General features: G+C 47.8%; 1 protein-coding gene across 2 annotated transcripts in view; it reads right to left on the bottom strand.

Annotated features, from left to right (window-relative positions):
• Window positions 1-12959, bottom strand: part of PIAS3 (protein inhibitor of activated STAT 3) — a 588108-nt gene that overhangs the window by 150696 nt on the left and 424453 nt on the right. For both annotated transcript variants that reach the window (XM_069652797.1, XM_069652796.1), the window contains exons 7-8: window positions 3720-3825; window positions 2910-2983 (exon numbers count right to left, since the gene is read on the bottom strand). In XM_069652797.1, coding sequence (XP_069508898.1) covers window positions 2910-2983; window positions 3720-3825 — 180 coding nt within the window. The remainder of the gene's footprint in view (window positions 1-2909; window positions 2984-3719; window positions 3826-12959) is intronic.

Raw genomic sequence — 12959 nt, forward strand, 5'->3', positions numbered from 1 at the left:
CCTATAAGCCATTTCAGTTAGTCGCATGCCACAACGCCACCCAGTAGCCACCCCTGGAAATTCACCTCCAGTTCAGAGTCACGTGAGCAATGTGGCACTGTGGCATGTGTGACTTAGCTAAAATGGCTAGCTCTACTTGCACATTTCAGGAGGACTTTTTCCAAGAGTATATAAATCAACCATAACCTAGCTGGTGTATAAAAATTTAAAGCACTTTAGATCAAATGATGTTAAGGTGATGCTTTAATCATTCAACTTTAATTCAACAAAACCCTTGAAATGTAACTTCGGAGCCCCCTGTAGAGCAGCCAGTCACCAAACTGAAGTCACCCGTCACTTATTACATTATCAATGACAATTATGGAAACTATGGCCCAATGATGACAGCCATGGCCTGTTGCCATATTGCCTTTTTTCCATACAACAGGCCATGCCATCCAAAGACGCCACTTGGCCTGGCTTGTAGCCAAGACTTGTGGCAACTTTACCCCCCAAAACGGGTCCATGGGCCACTAGCTATATAGCTGTTAGGGAGAATTCTAATTTCTGTGCTAATTCCCTGCAACCTTAGAGACGCCAAGCTCTTTTGCAGGACTTTAGGACTGGTTAACCCTGGAGTGAGTGAGACCTTTTTCTCACTCTCTCATGTGTTTTGGCCTGGTTTGAATTATGTGTTTCCTCTGTTTTTGGAGTCTGACAAACTCCATAGGCCTCTACATTTTGTATGGTGACACAGAGCACCTTCAGTGCAGCGTCACTGAGAAAATACTTTTTCTTGTGTGACTACTGTTCCCAAGAATAGTAAAGTGAAATTGACTTTACTTATCTTTTCTCTTTGTGGGTCCAGCACACACCATCTTATGTGGAGTGCTGCAGGGTTACCTAGTAGCCCCTCATCCTACATTCTCATGTAACATTTTTCTGTTACCCTCACTACTTTAAATGGCAGTGGTTTAATTGTCCTACCATTGTGCTTTTCTACTGCAGGTTGAATCCTCAGCTGCAGTATAGCACCCATGGGTGACCATTTTGTCAAAATGGCCTGGTTGTCTTTTTTCCCTTTTGTGAGGTCTTTCTTGGGTTTTACTCTGTGCTTCAAGGCCGAGTTGAGCCCTTCGTTCGTTTTGCCCTTGGCAGGCTTCAGTCCTGAAGCCCGCCTCTGGCTCCAGTGTGTTTGGAAAGGCAGGATGTGAGGGAGGTTCCCAAAACTCCCCTGTCCTTTGTCTCTAGGAATGCCTGAATACAGCCAGTCCTGATTGGCAGGCAGGCTGTCCTTTCAGGACAGACACCCTGCTGTGTGATTGACAGCCTAGGCTGTGCATGAATCGGAGAAACCTGCTTAAAAGGCAAGGGTTTTGGGACTAGAGGCAGAGTCGACCACTGGGTGAGACACCCGACGAAGAAACCGTGAACGAAGCTTACTGCATCCTCCTGGACCTTCGAATTGCCTGGTGAAGCCCTGCTGCTGTGCTGAAACTCCTTTTTCTGATCGAAAAGAGAAGCTCTGGAAGGGACGATGAACTCCACTGGAGCATCTTTCCCGATTGGCTGTACTTCTTTGCTGCTGCAAGAACCGAGTGCCTGGGGTCGAGAAATCCGTAGTTGAGTGCAATGTCTGAAATAAGGCCATAAGCTCCAGGAGTCTCCCAAAGACCCTCCAGAAGTAAGACGACCAGAGGTCGAGTTCCCTCCCCTGAGTGCAGGACCTAAGGAGTGAAGGAAGCCCAACCGGTATCCGAGATCTGCGGTGGTGCTGTTTACCGATAGTGCCGTTGATCCAAAAAGAGCCCGCTGTTGCCAACAACCGCCAAATTGCTGCCGCAGGAGCCCTCCAGACATCCTCCCTCTTGTCCCCATGACTGAGGCTCAGGAACCCAGGGTCTGCACCGCTGCAACAGGACACAATCCAGCTGGACCACTCTTCTTCAAACCAGAGGTACTTTTTAGACTTGGGGTACTTACCTCTGTGTCTTTTTGAGCCATGCTTTTCTCAGTTGAGCCTTGCATTGGCTTACCTTAGAGTTGATTCCAACTCTGCTTTTCACAGGCTTAACAGCTTGTGACCCTACAAGTGATTTCTACAAGTCTCTACATTTGTGCAAGACTTCTATTATCTAAGAAGTGCCTCAGCTCCATAGACTGTGCTGCAATTGACTTTGGCTGTCCTGGCTCCCTGCTGACTATTTGAGTCCATCGACTTTGATATTTCTGTCCCTCATAGGTGGTAACTTGTTTTAGACTTATTGCTGGGAAAGGCTTGCCTAGACTTCATTGGAAGATTTAAGTATACTCACATGCCCTGAGAACCTGTTTAACCTTTTCCTTCCTCTAACATTTCCGTTCTGCAACCACAAAATCTGCCAAGTATAACTAGTGATATATAAATGCCATTACTTTCCTTGTGAATGAAGTCACCTCTGGGTGTAGGAGGTGTGTAAAAACATATCTGAAGAGTATCCACTAACTTGTGCTGATACTGGAATAGTATTTTAAAGTCTATTTGATTGTATAACTATTTATAACTGAAACCTTGGTGCAAGTGTTACTTGGCTATTTGTATTTGCAAATTTCTTTGCTACAGCTCACATTTACCCCTCTTGAGATAGGCCTGGCTGCTCAGTCACCCTACCAACTTGTGTAGTACAGAATTATACCAAAAGGTGGGTTACTGAATACCAAGCAGATAAGTGTTGTGTAGTCTCACACAGTGTTACTACATCAATTCTTACCTAACAATAGCCTATGGGCATGACCAATGACAGCACTGCCAGGCCACCTAAAGTGCCCACTATACCACCTAACAGGCCAATAGGTATATTAGTTTCCTGTTAGCAAGTACTACACATGCATCTATAAAATACAGTTGCCCCAAGTCTTTCCATCATCACTTCAAATAAAACATCTCTCACCGGGCACATAAGGGAAACTCGCAAACTGGTTGTTGCAATCTCACTGTCGGGATCTGCTGTCAACTTTTCTTTAACTAGGGAAACAAAATGAAGCATGAATCAAAGAATTCATTAGGTCGCACAGCTACAGATTACTTTTCATTGTATAAAAGTTGGTTGGGGAATAAGGGAGGAAACTACCCATAAAACATTGCAGGGAATGTCGTTCAAAATTTTCAAACGGTAGTTTTTCAGGTCTGCATTTAATAAAGATGTTCACATTCTCAACTTGAATTAGATCAGTAATTCTACATAGCTATCTAACCAATTGTTTTGTACTGACGTTTTTCACAAGTTATGCAAGGACATTTAATCGACAAGTGTCCTAGCATAAGAAGCCCAGGTTTCCAAGAGGCAAACCCAGGTAAACACACAAAGCTACTGAAAACAATAATAAAAGTTGTACAGCTTTATCTTTCTCTGTTCGGTATCGCAATTGTGACTACATGCTTTCCGTTTAGTTACACCTTTTAGTTAATACATAGAGACCACCACCCAGGTACAGCAGATGGACTAAGGATGCAAGATTATCCTGTCTCCCAAGCACCATTTATTGCTCAACATCCAGTAGGAGTAAATAGGAAAGTAACAGATGCATTTTTAAACATTCTCCGCCCCACCTCACCAATTGAGGAAGTGATACAAGGGTTGAGAGACTGCAGGCTAAATGAACCCAAGGAATTCGCAAAACAATGAATCCCTCTGCTAAGCCATTCACATATAGTGACAAAAATGAAGATCTTTGAAGTTTAAAAAGGCTTATGTACTTACTGAGAGCCCGGGAGTGGTCAGGATTTCGGATTCCCTTGGCTCTCAACTTCTGAAGAAGGGTGACCGATGTGAGCTGCTTCACCAGGTATACAGAGAGAGAATAGTTCTGCCAATAAAAGAAATACAACTCTTATCAACTTTGGTATTCCCTCGAGAGCAGTTCAGGGAAAGCATAAACTTAGTTGTACACTTTTAGAAAGACAATGTATTTCAAGGTACGTAAGCTAGTATACCTTTAAGAAGGGCAATTGGCAATTGATAGGTAAGTATTAACTACAAGACTGTTTTAGAAATGCACTAGGCAGATCATGGAAAGCAAAACCCAATAGTACACTTTAAGTATGACAATAAGTTATTCAAGGTAGGTAACCATATTGGTAAGCTTTCACACTCATTCAGTTAAGAAGAATAAAACCGTACCAACACAATTACCTTGAAGAGTGGAACACTAGAGCAACCAGCAACTTAAAAAGGTAAGTAATGGGGAGGGCGTGGCTAGGCAGCATGCCATGCGGTCGTGTTTCCCTTGAGCTCCACTCCACAGCGCCCAAGTCAGGCAATTTTGCCGTCAAATGGAAGAATTTCAGCCCAATTTCGGTGCCAGAAAACAGAGGAGGCGTTGCTGATGGTTTTGAGGAGCCCTGAGGCTTAAAGCCCCTCATATGGAGCACTTTTCAGGTGAGGGAGAACCTGCGGCGGGTTCACCCGGCAAGGAAAGGAAAATGCGCCTTCCCGAGCATCCTCAGTGAAGGGGATTCCCTGACTGCGCCTCATCAGCGCTGAGACCCCCCCACAGCTGGCTTCGGTGGCAGTGAAGAGCGGCGACGGAGGACCGAGAAGCTGGGGGAAAGCACAGGGAGTATTGCGACTGGCATGAAGAGGCGCAAACCTGCTCTACGAAGAAGCTGCAGCGCCAGGAGGGAGATCAGCCTGGCGATTGGCGCGGGAGACTGCGGACACCCTAGCGCTCCAGCGTGCACACCGAAGCAAGAGCAAGCCCCTGCTGCCCCCTGGCCCCGGCTGTAGTGGGGCGCCTACCCCTAGGAGCTCCGCTCGGGTGGTGTAGGTGGCTGGAGGCTGCGCCTGGGGAGTCCCCCCGCCTAGCGGGGAGCCAGCTGCCCGAAGGGAGCCCTGGAAAAGCGGTGCGGCGTGGCGGGAGGGAAGTAAGGAGGCCCCCGCCGCCCCGCGGACTATGGGACCTGCTTGGTAGTCTGCCTGCCTGATGACGGGAGGACCGCTGCCGGCATAGAGAGCACTGAGGAGGGGGAGAGTCCCTCCAGCCTCACCGGCCCCCGCACAGTGCCGGCTCTCGTGGCGGCAGGGCCAGAAGCCTGCAACGCAGAAGGAGCCTGAAGATCCATAGGGCCCCACGAGAACCAGAGGTGATCAAAGGGAGACACCCCGGCGCTGAAGGGTGGAGCGGAGACCCCTGCCTGTACAAAGCACTATTGAGTGTCTGAACCCTGGGGTACAGAGTGAGGGCAATGTATTTCATTGAAGAAGCTCCATCAGAGGCTAAAGAGCCCTAAAGTGAGACACCAACAGCTGGGAGGGGGCCCACAACAGCATAACAGCACAATAGCAGTGCGGAAGCTTCACGCCCTATGGTGGTCGGGTAAACAGAGAGCGCACGCAGCGAACCCCTACACTCCTCTCCCCTAGGGGGATCCAGATCCCCTGCAGAGTCAAGTGGGGGACACTTACAGCCTTGTTGGGGGATGCCCAAAACAGTGACCAAAAAGAAAAACCACGGCATTCAGGCCTACCTGACACCACAACCGGGGGACCCACACTTCACACAAACTATCACGGCTGAAATCCACCCAGCCCCAGCCCTGAAGCCGGCCCCCAACATGGCCATGTCCAGAGAAGATCTAGAGGGAATGCTTAAGGCCTTCAAACAGGACATCACCCAGGAAATTAAGAAAGAAATCAAGACCTCCAAGGACTCGCTGGCCCAGTCACTTGCAGACCTCACGTCCCACCTTGGGGGGCTGGAATCTAGAGTTAACGACCTGGAGAATGTAACATGTGTGCAATCCCATGATAATGAAGCCCTGGCGGGAAGGGTAAAGGCCATTGAGGAGCACCTCGAGGACATTTGGGCAAAACAGGCCGACCTGGAAAATTGGTCAAGACGAAACAACGTGCGCCTTCGTGGGGTCCCCCGGCTGATCCCCCGACCGAGACTTGGCAGAATATGTAGAGTCGCTGTTTAGGGCTCTCCTGGAACTGCCACCAAATGAAGATTTAAAGCTAGATAGAACCCATCGTGTGTACTCTTCAGCCCAGATGAGGAAAAACCTACTCCGAGACGTGCTCACCCGAGTTCACTTTTATCGCCAGAAAGAGGACATCATGGCTGCAGCCAGGAACTCAGACACAATACGATTCCAAGGCACAAACATCCAACTGTTTCAGGACCTGGCCCCCTCCACTTTGGCGTGCAGACGGCGTCTGCAGAGGGTGACATCCTGGTTAAGGGCCCGAAAGATCCGTTATCGCTGGGGGTTCCCATGCAAGCTGATGTTCGAACTCCATAATCAACACCACATAATCTCCTCCTCAGAAGCGAAAAGCCTGATGGCTGAGACGGCCGATGATGTGGACCCTAATCCACAATCCCAAGAGGGAAATGGCCCTGCCTCATGCCATCCGCCAAAGGCTGGGCGGGCGAGATCCCGATGTCGGCCACAATCCGCAACAATCCCACGCCGAGAACCGGATCCAGGGAAAGTAACCAAAGCCCCTGAAGAGGCTTCACCTCCAGCATCATCAGAGGGAGAGAGTTGGGCAGCGACTTGAACAGTTCGAAGGCAAGAAGCTCAATTTTCCCTGAGGAGAAACGTTCACCTTTGGGATCTCAGTTTGGCTCCCACTGTTACTCGTAGAAGGAGATTTTCTTGGCGAGGCGGGATCTTGGACAGCATCGGATGCATCTCTTTCTGCGCCTCAACTGTGTCTAGGAATGCTCCACCGGCAGCCTATACCGAGGTAGCAGTAAGGGTCCAACCCATCTCAACTGAAGTTCAGAAGAAATTACGGATCTCCCTCGCCGCTTTTGTATTTTGAATTCACGTTTAGCTCGACTTCAGGGATTGGAAATTCTGTTTAAAAGCTGACTTGGGCGCCGGAATGGAAGGCGCCCTATATATTTCATTTGTGGCTTAAGTCACCTTGGGGACTAGGAATAATGCAATTTTTGATGAAAGTAGCTTGCTTATATGGTATCATCTGTTTTTATTACAATCCTTTCTTTGAGTTTCCTATGTATACCCCTACCCTGAAGTTGGCATGGGGAGATTATGTTTTGAATCACCACAGTGCCCATTCCGGTTGCTCCGCATTGTTCGGTCTAAAGAATTACCCTACTCCTGACTTGGCTACGAGAGCCAGCTTAAAGCGAAGACCTGAGCGACCGTACCATGGCAACCCCTAGTTATAAATTCATCTCGCTCAATGTGCAAGGTTTGAACTCCCCCCTGAAACGCAAAGCACTCCTCCATAGACTGAAATCCTTAGACGCATCATTCCTGTTTCTTCAAGAGAACCACTTACAACCGGCTGATGAATTCCACCTAAACGATAGGCTTTATCCCACCAGATTCTTTGCCTCAAGCGGGCTGAAGAAATGAGGGGTTGCCATCTTGGTGCGCAAGGGGATTTCCTTTAAGTCCCTGGGAGTAGTCCGGGATGAGGAGGGAAGGTTTCTGCTGGTCAACGCCACACTAGATGGCCGTAGAGTCACACTGGTCTCCATCTACGCCCCAAACACTATCCAAGACTAGTTCTTCATGAAGTTGTCAAAAGCCTTATTCGATCATGCAGAGGGGGGGGGGGGGGGGGGGGAGTGATTCTAGGGGGAGATTTCAATGCAGTGATCAACCCCTTGGTTGATAAAACATTACCGCCTACAGGAACTTCTTCAGGGCTCTCACCTCACTGTTGAAAGATCATTCCCTGATTGAGGTGTGGAGATACTGCCATCAAGAAGAAAGGAATTACACATACTTCTCGGCAGTTCATGGTGGATTTTCAAGGTTAGACATGTTCTTTATATCAGATTCCCTCATCCAAAATGTATTCGAAGTGGACATACTCCCAGAAGCACTTGCTGACCACTCTCCGGTTTCACTCTCCATAACCCCTCTCCGAACTATACCCACAATGAAACCCCCCTGGAGACTGAATGATTTCCTGCTAGATGACCCAGTGGTTTGTGCTCACATTAGAGAAACCATGGAGTTATACTTTAGTGAGAACGACACGGGTGATGTGAGTTGGGGCACGATCTGGGAAGCAAGCAAAGCGGTAATTAGGGGCCATTTAATAGAACAGGCAGCAAAATGGGGGAGAGCTAGGAGATTGTTGCTGGAGCAATTAGAAGGAGAAGCCCTTAGACTAGAGGAAGCGCACAAGAAGAAACCCTCCCGGCGCTCACTGAGAGACCTGAGGATGGCAAAAAAAGTGGAGGGAGGGCGGCCTATGTTATGATGCGCACCAAGCAATATTTTTTTTTTTTTTTTTTAAACACAAAAGGAAATAAGGCCAACAAATTATTGGCGGCCAAATTAGGTAAACAGACTAAGCAAAACGAATAGATTTTCTGTGGGATAAATCAGGCAAAGGCACATACTCTGAAGAGGGTAAATGTCGCATTATAGAAGAATTTTTCAGGGAACATGCGACCCTGCATAAGGATGACCCGCAGTCTGTCAAAAAGTTTATATCCAAGGCGGACCTCCCACAGCTGTCCCAGCCCTCACTAGATTCCTTAGAAACCCCAATATCGGCGGAAGAAGTTGAATATGCCTTTAAAGCCCTCCCTATTGGCAAGGCTCCGGGTCCAGACGGATTCACTAACAAATTTTACAAAACGTTTGCAAAAGAACTCATACCGTAGCTCACAAAGCAATTTAACGTCATATGGGAAATGGGATCCGTCACACAATCTATGGCTGAATCAAACACAACTTTACTATAAAACCCGGAAAAGACCCGGCAGATTGTGCATCCTACCGGCCCATAGCCTTGCTCAATACCGACGCCAAGCTGTTTAGTAAAATCATAGCACGCCGCCTGGGGGAGGTGTTACCTACACTAATAGACAGGGATCAGACTGGCTTTATACAGGGCCGAGCGGCCCACGACAACATTCGGAGAGCAATAGACCGGATAGCTCTAGCCCCCTCCATACCAGGCCCCCTTTCATTGCTATCCTCAGATGCCCATCGGGCCTTCGATAGCATGTCATGGGACTACCTGCAGTTGGTCCTGAAGGATTTTGGTTTCGGCCCACAATTTTCCAAATTGGTCCTGTCCAACTTCAGGATCCCCTCCACCCAAATACGAGTCAACGCCCACTGGACACCACAGATTCCCCTTTGGTTTTTGCGCTAGCAATGTAACCACTACACAACACATCCGCCTCCACCCCGAAATCCAAGGGTTTGAGGTAAAAGACCAGAGCCACAAAGTAGCGCTCTATGCGGACGATGTGCTCTGTTTCTTAAGAGAGGCTCAGACCTCGGTTCCCCCACTTATGAGTCTGCTTGACAGGTTTGCGCAGATCTCGGGCTTCACAATAAACATGGCCAAATCAAAGGGTCTGAATTTATCTGAAGCACCGCAGGTGCTAAATGCCTTACAGAAACACCTTCCCCCTTAGCTGGGGAAACTCCAAAATGACATAACTTGGGTGCATTTAACTCCTACATACTCGGGGCTGGTGAAAGCCAATATTCCTCCACTGATAAAAGACGTGAAGGAATCTCTACAAAAATGGGCCCCCCAGGAGATATCATGGCTGGGGCGCATAACAGCCGTCAAAATGACCTTGCTACCCCGGCTTCTTTATGCTTTCCAGGCGCTCCCAGAAGCCCCTACTCCCAACCACAGGCTCCACGCTCCGATGCTGGGACAGGCAGTATATGTTAAGGGGGATCACACCGGGACTGGGTCCCCTAACCCCAATCACGCAGAACCCAGCCTTCACTCCAGGGCTCCAACCAAGGTCATCCCAAAACTGGACAAGAACGGGGAACCTTAAGACTGCAAGAGCTCTTTGTTGATAACAACCCTTTGACCTTCACTCAGTGCAAGGAGAAATGTAACCTCCCAGAGACGGAGAGATTTAGATATATACAACTCAGGCATTGGCCCACCAAAGCCTGCTACCAGGCTCCTCACAGGCCTAGAGTTAACGGTCTCGGAAGGTCAATGCTTACACAAAGTGGCAAAGTGTTATCGCCTTCTAAAAAACGTCCCAGAGAAGGAGAACTTTCTTACATGGTGGCATGGGAGAGGGAGCTGGGAAGGGAGATAGCTCCGGAGTTATGGCAGAGAATCTGGGACAGAGAACACAGGTCTTCTAGGTGCACAACAGTCAGGGAATGCACACTTAAGATATGCTATTGATGGTACTTCACGCCGCATAGGCTGCACGCAATTAATGTAGATTACCCTGATTTATGTTGGCATGGTTGTGGGGCAAAGGGAGACTTGGGGCACCTGTGGTGGGATTGTCCGATCATTGAATCCATTGGCTGGAGATCAGGTCCAAAATTAAGGACATTTGTGGAACCCTCCTCCCCATGGACCCATTAGTGATGGTGTTGGGTGACACTCCAGATGATGGATCCTTTCCAGAGTCCGGTCCCAGAGCACGACTAATCACACAACTACTTATGGTGGCCTGACTTGCTCGCGCTCGATTTTGAAGGGTCCCCACATTGCGTACTGGTGGGTTAAGGTTTGGAAACTTCTTGGAATAGAGAAACTAACAGCTGCAATGGAAAACCGGACGGCCACATTCAGAAATATCTAGGGCCCATTCCTAGACCGTGTGGAGGAAAAGGAACACCTGTTCTTCCAGCCTAGACTGGTCAAATACCTCTTCCAGCCCTGACAAGCCTTGGAACGAAGGATGGACCCATCTAATTGAAATCGGTATGGGGGAGACTGAGGTGCACTGGGGGCAATACCCTGAACTAATGGTGATTGTGGTGATGTAATATTTATTTATTTTTCTTCCCAACTAAGAATGCTACAGAACACAAAGCTGCAATATTACACCCCCAAGGGTTGTTTATGAATCATACTCACTAGAGGAATTATAAAGACGTTAAAATGAAATGTTGATACATTGTTAAAAGCTTAATTGAAGTAAGTACAGTGACAAATGTTGAATTTTATGAATTTCAGTGGCAGACTCAATGGATGAGCGACATTGGGGCGGGTGACGGTCTATTTGTAATCAAGTATTATTGCCACTGATTTGGTTCTTTAATGAATTCAATGTCTATCAATGTTTCAATAAAAAGATTTTGAAAAAAAAAAGTTAAGTAATAACTCTTGGGACACTTTGTAACTTATTCTATTTCAGGGATACTATTTCAGAGATACAGTTATAGCACTAACTCGTTTACAAGTAAGTACTTGTACACTTGTTATAGTTTACAAGACAGAAGCCTTATCGTTTAAAGTACTTCCCTAGTCTGTAGCATGAATTTTCTCAAAGGCAGAAGAGGGACAGCAGTGGTGTAGGATGCAGCTGTAGGCAGGTCAGGATATGGTTCGGATGCAGGAAAGTCAGAGTTCCAGTGGATATCTTTTTCAACAAGTATTAGCTTTATAGTTAGTAAGAAGTGTTCAGGGACTTCACAAAAGGCTCCCAATATGCGTTGCAGGATTAGGCCTGGGTGAATGTTACTGGCAAACTCCAAACCCCACTAACCACCCACTCAGCCTCCTAGGATTTACGCAAGGCTTAAGTATTACCCAAGCCAGAACAGTACCTTAGGAGAAAAGAGGAGCTTCTGGTTGGATGTCTTCAGGATGCAGCAGCACAGGACCCTGTAGTCATGGTCTGGAGACTGAAGAAATTGACATTGGATGGTAAATTACACCAGCTGTAGACAGATGAGGCTCCAAGCAAAGGATTCTTCCCGGTTTCCGGCGGCTCTGTAGGTTTAGCGCCTTTTTTACAGGAACCAGATCAAGGATAAATATCACTGGTTGTATTCTCTTCGATCTCTCGGTCCTGCACTCTGGTGAGGGGACTTCAGTGATTGAAATTGTGTCTCTGGAGCTACAGCAGGAGTCCACCAAAGTGTCAGCAGGATTCGGACTTTGTAAGACCATTTACTGCACTCAGTATCGAGGTCTCCTGGTATTGGCGTTTTGCAGCCCAGGAGGTCACAGCACGTCGGGGGGTGGCTGGTTTTGCAGGTCCTCTTGAGACTAGTCAATCCCACCAGCCTCTGGGTAGGAGCTGTTGCATCTGGGATCCACAGGTCTATTGGAAGGAAGGGTTGCATTAGGCTTTGGATACACAGCAGGCTCTCTGGTTGCTGGAAATCACTACAGACGTCTTTTCTTCATTCTCTTATGATTCAGCTCCAGTGGCCGACTTGTCAGCAGCTTCCAGAATCAGAGTCTTTATCTGTAACTACAGCACAACGTCTGCAAACACTCCCTGCAGTTTACAGAAAGGGGTGGCCTGGCTGTCCAATCAGGACAGCCAGCCCCCCAGAAGGAACTGGTTCCTTTCAGGCAAGGTGAAAGACAAAAAGTTGCATAGTTTTGGCCTCCTCCCTCGCTTTAATCCTTCTCAGACACTCTGGAGCCTCTGCAAAGAATACCAAGGATTCCCGCTGAAGACAAAACTTCAACCAGGGTCTTTCCCACCTAGGACGGCAGAAGAAGACCAAACTAACAAAAAGCAAACAAGAAATGGCGTAAAAAGAAGGAGCCCACCATTCTAGCAGAATGGTGGCCCTCCTGTGCATTACCGCGGCTGATTTGACAGCCTGCGAGTAATTATGACTAAAAGTCATCAAAGTAGTTTCACTGCCACCAGCCATTCAAGTAAAAGTTCACGTAAACTTGCAATTGTAACAAATGTTACCAGGTAAGAAAGCAAAGGGATACATTTTATCTTCCCAGCACTCCACATAAAGTGGGGTGTACTAGCTCACTATATACAATGTAAATGGGATGGAGTGCATAAAAGAGAAATTAAAAGGAAGCCACTGCATTTACAATTGTGTGCGCTGTGTGAGAAACCCAAGGGTATTCTCACCCCTACTGGCCTTGGATCCTGTATACAAGTGGCCAGAGAAAGGCCTCTTGGGGTGGACAAGCAAGGGAGTACAGCCTGGATGGAGGGTCCTGGGGGATTGGATGTGGGATGCCCTTAGGCACGACACAGTATTCCACACCCTCCTTTCAGGAGGGAAC

Source organism: Ambystoma mexicanum, chromosome 1p (assembly GCF_040938575.1).
Source record: "Ambystoma mexicanum isolate Mex_15411 chromosome 1p, UKY_AmexF1_1, whole genome shotgun sequence".
NCBI classification, from domain to species: Eukaryota; Metazoa; Chordata; class Amphibia; order Caudata; family Ambystomatidae; genus Ambystoma; species Ambystoma mexicanum.